The sequence below is a fragment of the Corapipo altera genome, unplaced genomic scaffold (assembly GCF_003945725.1).
Source record: "Corapipo altera isolate COAL_440 unplaced genomic scaffold, ASM394572v1 2, whole genome shotgun sequence".
Classification (NCBI taxonomy): Eukaryota; Metazoa; Chordata; class Aves; order Passeriformes; family Pipridae; genus Corapipo; species Corapipo altera.
In genome coordinates, this window is record NW_020884890.1 from 8,861,499 (window position 1) to 8,871,460 (window position 9,962).

Sequence of the window (9,962 nt, forward strand, 5' to 3'; positions counted from 1 at the left end):
GATGAGACTAACTGCACCTAATGCATCTTGCTTCATTACTTTCTTACCTCCTGTCTTCCTTCCTCAGCCTCCTCAACAGTACTAAATTAACTAATGTTAATTTACTCAGCCTCCTCAACGTTAGCCTCCTCAGCACTAGTAAAAATTTCTTACAGCTGTCAAGCATTAAAACAGGCTGCCCAGGGAAGTGGTGGAGTCACCACTCCTGGAGGTATTTAAAAGACTGTAGATGTGTCACTTAGGCACATGGTTTAGTGGTGGACTTGGCAGTGCTGGGTTAATGGTTGAACTCAATGACCCTAAAGGTCTTTTTCAGCTGAAATCATTCTCTGGTTCTATGACTCTATAGACTCTGTTTCTGGCCAAGGAGCCTTAACACAGCCTTTTCAGCATCGCTTGTGTAGAGAATATAATTTTACACACAAAGCTAATTTCTTAACTTGTGAGCTTTGATCACAGTGTTTCAGCTAAAAGGCAGCTTCTATTTCCAATGCGCTGTTAGAGAAATACCGTTCTGAAGTTTTACGATCTCATTTCCTCTTAAGATATCCAAACATACAGAAAGTTTAAAGAGACCTGTATTGATCCACAAAAACGCTTCGAGAGACCTGCATGCAATTTACAGCAGTAAAAAGTGTTCCAGGCCACACTGCCCAAAGCCTGCCCGCGACTGCAGCCCCTCCTTCTCTGGCGGCACAAGGGGCCTTCACATGTCTCCTGCGGCGCTCCCTGGCTTCCTCCTCCCTGCACATTCCCGACTGAGGAGGCCTTGGAGCGGGAGGCGAGGCCCAGGCCATAAGCTCTTCCAACACCCGCAACGAAACACCCGTGTGTGGCCGAGATCAACACGAGTGGGACGCAGAGGGCCCGCACCGAGGAGCTCGCACCACAGCGCCTCGGGGCTGGCGCTGTGCCTGATGCCAGATCCCAGCAGGGGCGGTGAGCTCGCGTCCCACTGCCCGGGCCAGCAGGCGCTGCCCCCGCCATGGCGCTGGGGGCCGCGGCAGGTGGGTCGGGCCCGAGGCTCTCGGGGCTGCCCGGGGAGGCGGTGAGGGAGGGTGACAGGAGGCACCGGGATGGAGGCAGCAGCATGAGGAGATGCCCCCACCCCGCGGTGTCATTGAGTGCCTCTGGCCTTTGGGGACATCCCCCGTGTGTAAACCCCACGCCCAGGGGTGCGGGTCCAGGGGCTGCCTGGAACACCCCCTGGTACTCCTGGTTCCCCTAGTACAGCCCCCTGCCACTCCTGGTTCCCCTAGTACAGCCCCCTGCCACTCCTGGTTCCCCTAGTACAGCCCCCTGGCACTCCCGGTTCCCCTGGGACAGTTGCCTGGCTCTCCAGGCGGAAGGCCTCGCGTGGCAAGCCTCAGGTATTTGAGGAGCAGTTTCCTGAGGAAAGGCTGAGTTTATTTGGTTTATTTGGAAGGAAATGGAAGCCTTCCCATGGAAATTGCACTGCCTTGGTTATTAATAATGAAGAATATCAGCTATGAGTCTCTTCTCTCAATATTTATTCAGATTCCTAGGTTTTTGATGTGTTACAGGTCTGAGGTTTTTTTTGTGTTCATTTCACTCAAATCACAAGTAAGAACACTGTATTGTTGTGTATGGGATAGATTCTGGGATTCAATTAGTGGTGTTAGTGCTCTGCTTGTTTAGAAAAGGTTGCATAAATATGCAAGTATGACAGAATAGTAAAGAGTTATCGAAGTTGCCAGTATTTTTACCTGAAACTGAATATTTCTAATGTCAGTGAATTCAAATGATTGTGTCTGATCACCCCATCCTTAGAAACTGAGAAATCATAGTGTGTTGTCTCTTGCATTTTTCTCAGTGGCTGATGGAAGAAAGCAATGATTAATTTTGTCTTACCACTGAATACCCTAGGTTGAAAGGACCTTGGAGATCATTTGGTTCCAAACCCCCCTGCCATGGGCAGGTATACCTTGCACTAGACTGGGCTGCTCAAAGCCCCATCCAGCCTGGCCTTGAACACTTACAGTGCAGCTCCTCACTAGCAGAGCATGAGGCACTAAGAAGTTCATGACTTAGGGTAAACAGTCCATAGCAACAGCCAAAACATCAGGGTGTTATCAACATTATTCTCATAATAAATCCAAAAGACACACCATTATACCAGCTATTAAGAAAAAATGTCCCAGCTGAAACTAGGACAGGCGTCCTCAACTTCTCTGGGCAACACTTTCCAGTATCTCACCACCCTCAGAGTAAAGAATTTCTTCCTAATGTCTAATATAAATCTACCCTCTTTCAATTTAAAGCCATTCCCCCTTTTCCTGTCACTACATGCTCTTGTAAGAGGTCCCTCTCCAGTTTTCCTGTAGGCTCCCTTTAGGTACTGGAAGGCTGCTATAAGGTCTCCCCGGAGCCTTCTCTTCTCTAGGCTGAACAACCCCAATACTCTCAGCCTGTCTTCATAGGAGAGGTACTCTAGCCCTCTGACCATCTTTGTGACTCAGACATTTCTTCAATTTGAATAGACTATTAATTGAGCTGAATTAAAGTGTAAAAAGTACTTGTCTATGGACTTGGCTACAAATGCTTGGCAAGTGCCTTCAGTGGTTCACTATCTTTTGCAATCTCTAGTGCTTCATAAATTCTTATTTACGCACTACATATTCAAATGGGGCTGTGGTTATGTTAGTATCTGTAGTATATATAAGGCTTCATTCTTTATTTTATACTGTATGCTTTTTAGAGTGCTAGATTCCTAGAACCTTTTCCTTGTTTTCTAGTACAAACATTTCCTTTCTTTTGAACAATCTCATCTTTCATTCTGCCAATATTAAATTTCTGTCAGAAACCCAAGAACAAGGTTTTCTAAGTACAATGGATGCTTTCTGGAAGCATACTTGAATGAAGCTTGTTCACTGAAAGATACTGGTCTTTTAAAAACTTAGGGAAACCAACCTGTTCAGGTAAAGGCTGAAAGTGTGAAACTGAAAAGAAAAATGGTGATATTTTAGTCACTAGCCTCTGTATAATCCTCCAAACTCTTGATAATTGTCTTTTTTTTTGAACTCTGCTGTGAAATTCTACATTGAAAAGCTAATGCAGTCTTTGTAATAAGAAAATCTTGGGGAGATATGGCTGCTTTCTTGTTGTAACTTAGCATTATATAAAGGCTGTGATTGTTTTCCACAGTCCAAAATGCCAACTGTAAATTTATACTTTATGTGATTATTACTACCAAATACGAAACTTTGTAAAAGAGTAAGGGTCTGAGTTTCGTGGTCTGTCTCTTAAAGCTGCAATGAAAAGTATATCCTCAATTCCCAAACAGAGTGGATTTACACTCAGCTGATTAAATGATCACAATTTTGTTTTGGTAGGGGACGAAATCTGTGCTGACATAAGAATAGATAAATTTGTACCACTGAGTTAGACTTTAATTTCTGAACAGTGGGTTTTATAGAATAAATTCCCTTTTCTGAAAATACTTTCATGTCTTTGGTAGTCAAAATAGTAAAGAGATACATGGTAATGGTAGTGTGTGCCAGATCAATTAGATGTTGTTGTAAGTGACACATAAAAAAAGCCTGTTGGAGGAGAAAAAAGGGTGCAAAGGGAAGAACTCTCAGCTTCTAGGGAGAACATATACACAATTTTAAACTTCCAGAAAACTCAGGCTTATATTAGTGTTTTTGAATGATGTCGTTGAAGAGTGATGCACAGAAACTTTGAGGGGCTGAACTGATTGTTTTATGCTCATATAATTTTGAGCATACTTGACATTCCTCCTGTTTTACTTTTGCACCTGTCTGCTATTTTGTTTGTGCATTGAAAATGTTTATATGTTCACAAAGTTATTCTTTCAAACTTTTTTCCATGATTTTTTGAGTTTCTTCTAGAAAGCTTTTTTTTTTTTTTCCAGAAATATTCAAAAGATCTAGAATTACAAACTTCTTTTAAAAGGTGGTGGTTTCAGCCTTGTAGAATTTTTCCTGTTAGTTAGACACTTAAATAGTTTTTTGAAGGTCTCAGCTTTAGCTGCCTGTGGGTGCAGCAACTCATCTCACTGAAGTTAGCTGTCCACAGTGCATGTGTGCATCTGATCAAGTCATCTGAACACTCTGTGTAGTCTGCGAAGGGAAACAAATGGTTCTGGGTCACGACTGAACATCACCACACATTAGATGTACAAATAACTTGGCATATTTTTAATGTTCGAAATCTCTGTTTCTGCCCATTGATAATAAAGGAAGTCTAGGCAGCTGTAGCCTTCTAAATTGTAGATTTCTGTTAAGATAAGATGAATCCTACCTTTAAAATGTTACTGAAATCCTGAGGGATTATGGTTGTTTATGTTCTTAAATTCTCTGAAATGGTTATAATTGGGGAATGTTAATAAGCTCTAAAATATTTTTTCAACGCATTCATGTTATTTGGTTTTGGAGAATTTGTAAAACTTTTAGAAACTAAAGTTATTTAGAAGTTAAATAATTTGAAGAAAAAATCATACTACATTTAAATCAAATTTTCTCGTGCTTTTAAGTATTTATTATTTTCAATATTATTTCAGCATTTTGAGCCGTTAAAAATATACTGGAGCTATTGTTTAGGCTTGTTTTAGGAAAAGCAAGTTCTTTGCTCAGTGAGTATGTCTACATTACATAACTTCGTGTATTACGAGAATAGGTTGTTTAAAAATGACACTGTGTATATTAAACCACAGCTTTAATCCATTTTTACAGTAAAAGCTGCTTAATTGGAACACAAGGCATACTTTGGTTCATCTTGATTATGCAGCTGTCCCATTATCATTGTTTATTATATACATGGATGACAGTATTATGCTAGACATACCAATTAAATCAAGTTTATTTTATTGTTGCTTAATGTTATGGCCTTATGCATCTGCAGCTCAGCCCAGTTCCACTGGAGCACTTGCAGGGTTTTGTGCTCCATCATAGTGAGTCAGTATCTTGATTTCTCTTGTGTAAAGCAGAATGAGGTTACAGAGATGTGGGTAATTTTGTCACCTTTATTTGCACTGGGTAATTGACAGAATAGTTAAAGTAGAAATCATGGCAACAAATCAATTTTTCCTTTTATATTTGTACCTTTAAGTACAGACCATACACTTAAATTTAGAAGGAAAAGCATTTCTTTTTAACATTTAGGACTGTCTGAAGATTTTTAGCTGTGTAGTAGTGATGAATGACAATTTATTTCTGTCCTGATAAATCCTCTTATTTTCAAATAAAAATTTCAGATGTGAAGAAAACTGAGCCCTTGAATGGCCTGGAAGTTAAATGAGTTACAGTCCATTTCATGTCTTATACTATTAATTTTTTAAATTATTTTTTAAATTCAGATTATAGTGATCTGTGTAACAAGTAAGTGTCCCCTTGAAAGCAATAAGGTTTTGTCGATAACATTTGCAGCAGTTTCTTCCATTATTAGCCATGAATTTCATGGGCAAACTTAGAAATCATACCTAAGGTCTGCAGTTCTTTGACATTAATGAGTATTACTATAATGTTTAATTATTTCAAACAAGTTTAGGCTTTAGTTTTATGTTGAGGTACCTTATAATTTTAAATCATAGCATAATTTAGCCATTTCCCCCCCCATTTCTCTGTGACTTGCCTGTTTCCAATATCCGTCAGAAAACTGTGTACCACTCAGAAAGGTAAATTATCTAAAATTCACCTCTCTTACCCATAAAGACCCGTGAAAAACTTCTTAAAAGCTCTAGAGCTGAGGATTCACCTGTGCAAACTGAGTAGCTCATCCTTTGATGCCTTGGTGCAGCATATATTGTGGCTCCTCATGGTAGAGAAATCCAGAACTGCTGAGGAGCTCCAGTGGACACAGGCCCAGGAGCTGGGGTAGGCTCATCCCATGATCACTGGGGTTTTTCTTCAGTAGGCAGTCCATTTTGATCTGACTGCAAACTCAGCTGCACCTTTTTCTAGGTTAATCCTTTCTGGGAGACCAATTACTCTAGTTCACGTGTGTTAATGCAAAGAAAAAATGAAGGGATCATCCCTGAACTTCAGTTAAAGAGAGAAAGTTATTGTTATCCTTGTCAGCCTGTTGTTGACTCTAGTGCATTCTGGCATGGGGTAAAAAAAAAAAACAACAAAACAAAACAACAAAAAATGTGCACTCAAGGGCTGAGTTGTTCAGTTTTATGTAGTTAACAGTGGAGAAAAAAAATAGAAACATTGAAGTAAGAGGCAGAAAATCATCTTCTGACAGCTGGGAGAGTGGAGAGTGCTAGGGGAGGAGCGGATGCCTTTATGCCAGTAACGGGCTCAGGGAATTGTCCTTGTTTTTTGAAGATGTCACATGTTTGACCTCAGCTTCCAGACTTTGACAAGAAGTAATTGGCATGAAAGTGGGGAACACTAACTAGCAAGGTGCAGTCCTTTTGTGGCGGTGCAGGTCCTATTTTTGGAAATAGGAGATTTTATAGGTTTTTAAAACTACTCTAATGAATGACTTAAGTTTAGATGCAAGTTTCATGGCTTTAGTGATTTTTTTTTTTTTTATAATAATGACTGATTTGAAATCTGTATGTTTTTTAACAATAATGTGAAACCTTTCTCCTTTGGAATGGAGTTAAATATATGAAGTTCAGACTGAGAAGGAAATGAACCAAAACTGTGACCATCTGAAACTAGTGGGGTGGGCTTTTTTTTCCTGATTAGTGGGAATTACTTCTTCTTCACATGTTTCAGACCATGTAAAAAACAAGGTGAGACTTACCAGAAGTTTATATCAAAGGTCCTCAAAGAATCTTACACTACATCTCAGTTCTCCTTGGTTATGTAACACAGAGCTGTACAGGACAGTTCATGGCTTATTTTCTAATTATTTCTGCAGGTGAATAGTTGCTCAGCAGCTTTCCATGGTTAGGATCTCAGCAGGGCTGTGGGTCCTGCAAGAGGATTAGAAGGCTGGAGACAGGGAGATCTCTCTTTCTTGTGTTGGAAATCTGGAGACCCAGTCCTGTTTGACAGTGATGTCAACCCATCAGGTCCTCTGAGGGCACTTCCAGTTTGTGGACTGAGGGGGGGTTGCATAGGGAACCTGTCACCAGGTGGTATCTGTGCTGTGCCCTGCTTCTGGCAGAGTTTGCAAGGGGTTAATGGTTCTCTCCTTAACACTCAGTAAGCACACAAATAGAGCTCATTCCCACTGAGTAACACTCAGTATCAGATATGTTTTGGAGGATAATTCTTGATCCTTTTGATTCCTGCCATACATATTTTGGCATTAGCAGGACTAGACTAGTGACTTCTTTCTGCTCTTGGCTTGATACTATTCCCAGTCGAGGAAAGTTTTTGGTTTGGTCTAAAACATTTTTTTCTACCTAAGCATTGGTGTAATTTCTATGTTGATAGGAGCAAAAATATTATTGATAAAACTCTGTAGCTGCCAATATGCTTTTAGTGGAATGTATTTACATTTGGTGGTGCAGCACTTCCTGAGAGCAACAGGTTGCCGTGCAATTTTTGCTAATGCATGGTTGGCCAGCATCCCTGTATTTCTAACAGCATCATCCAGTGTGTTATTTTCTAGAGGACTTTTACAGTGGTTTCTGAGAGAGCAGTTGTCTTTTTAGGGAACAGTGAAAAACCTGAATCAGCCTGTAGAACTCCTGCTTTTCGTTAAACAAGCTTCTCTTTTCATGATCATAAAGGCAGCAAAGAGAAGAGAGATGGTGACAGTGACAGTGAGAGAAAGGAGATGAGAGAGCTGTATGTTCTCCATAAAATCTTTGAGAAATCTACTCTTTCTGGAAATATGCAGGAATATTGCTATTTTTTGTTAATTATCTGTTTTTAAACAAGAGATTTTTAAAATTCTGAAAGAATGACTTCTCCAAAAACTGCTTTGTGTCTTGTTTCTAAGGAGAACCAGCTTTGTGATCTGTCCTGCCTTTTTTTTTTTAACAGCATCTTTACAAGTAATTATTCTAGAAAAGTAGTGATTCTTTTTCTCCAGAGTAAAAATATCTCCTTAAAATCATTCAGTGTAACACACTCCTACTGTAGGAGTCTGTATAAGATGTTAGAGGAAAAGGCCTTCCTCAAACTCCAAAGTAATTATTAACTAAATTCTATTAACTAATATTTATTAACTAGTCATTAACTAAATGTATCTTCTAAGTGTTAAGGTGGAGTGCTATTTGAAATTTTAAGGATTGTGATTTAAAGCTAAATTAGGTGGTAAGACATGATGGTTGGTATATGTGATTTGTTAGGAATACGTCTCCTTTAGAAAATGGTATTTTAGAATGTTGTGGGTGAAATATCCCTTTGCTTGTCTGTGTTGTGTTATTACCTTGAGCACTAAGGGGGTTTTATGTTTAAAACACAGTAGTCCCTTTTTAAAACAAAGTCAAAAAATGCCTGTCTTTGTTTTGGTGATAAGTGGTGAAAAAATGCTACCAAAGTAGTATTTCATACTTTTCACTGTAGCATAGTGGTAATATATCAGTGGCCAGACAGCTAACTTCGTGGGTTTGTTTGTTGGTTGTTTTTGTAATAATATGTAAGTAGAAATAAACAGAGTACCATAGATAAGAAGGTGTTGGTGGTGACTTTGATGATAAAAGGCACCTAGGCGCTCATGACATGCTGAAATTAAACACCATTCCCTGTCCCATACTAGAATGTTGGTCCTTCTGCAACTTCCCTGAATGTAATTTAAAGGAGAATGCCAATACTGACAAAGCATGTTTTGAAGCAGAAAGTAAATCTTTATTTGTCCTTAAAAGGAAGATGAATCAGAAAGCTTTTGCAAAGCAGTCTCTGGAGATACCAAAATGTTAAACCACTAGTGAAAGCCTTTTGTAAGACATCTTTCTGCGTGCCCTAATTTATGGCTCTGCTCTGCACAGGAACTTTATAAGAATGGAACTTGCCAGATACTGTTTGAGTAGTATCTGGGTGCAGCTTCTATTTAGAAGATGAGATAATTTGGGAAGCACCTTTCAGGTTCAAAGCTGAATATTTTGAATACCTTGCTGTTCCTATTTACTCTTCTTTCAGTGTGGTTCCATGTATTTCATTTTATTCACAGCTTTGAAGGCAGTTCAATTAATTGCATGATCCTGTATTTGTAAACATTTCCTTTGATGTATAAGGCAAACAAGAGTCTTACACCAGTTAGTTGTCCCACAGGGGTGCTAATCCCTGGAGATTAGCAGAATCTAGAGAATTCTGCTTTTCCCTGGAATTCTTAGATATCAATTGAAAAGTTTTGTGAAATAAATTTTTTGCAAGAAATTTTGCAAAAGGTTCCATTTAATGTATAACTGCTTTAAGTAGTGGGCATATATAGTATAGTTCAGTTTCTAAGGGTTTACTCTTTGATTAGATTTAAGAAAATGCACTGGTGGCTTAGATTAGATGGTTTTGCTCTGTTTCAGGTCAGGAATGGAGTGTTTCAAGTGGAGAACAGTAGCTTAAAACATAGTTGTAGGTAAATAGATCCCAAGGAATTTTTACAGTCTTGTCCTTTGTGCTCTGTACAACTCAAAGTGTTAACTGATGGGTGTGTCTGAATGGATGGTGTGCAAGGGATGTGCAGGAATTCTTTGAGCATTTCAGAAGTATTTGAAAGGTGAAAGAAATATTTAAAAGGCAGCGCTTTCTGTAAGTGCCCCTGATGGATAAATGAATATATGATGATGATTTATGACTTACTGTCCAAAGTTGAGGAAAACCAAAGGGAGAAGTCAGTGATAGCAGATGATCTGGTGAAAGGATGACCTAAAATACCTTATTCAAACCTGTGCTGTGACTATTTCAGAGCTACTCAACATGACATTATAGTGCTAAGCATGCAGTTTTGTTGGATAACAAGAAAAAAAATAGTATTTTGATAAATATTTAGATGTCAAGGCCAGGACAAAAGTGTAGGAAATTATGATGATGATGATGATGATGATGATGATGATGATGATGATGATGATGATGATG

General features: G+C 39.2%; 1 protein-coding gene across 2 annotated transcripts in view; it reads left to right on the forward strand.

Moving 5' to 3' along the window:
* The first annotated feature begins 893 nt into the window (after positions 1–893).
* MEI4 (meiotic double-stranded break formation protein 4) overlaps positions 894–9,962 on the forward strand; it is a 76,745-nt gene continuing 67,676 nt past the window's right edge. Inside the window, exon 1 of one of the 2 annotated variants that reach the window (XM_027645064.1) lies at positions 894–1,007. In XM_027645064.1, the coding sequence (XP_027500865.1) occupies positions 986–1,007 (22 nt within the window). In that variant the 5' untranslated portion in view covers positions 894–985. The other variant, XM_027645065.1, reaches the window with a different exon arrangement.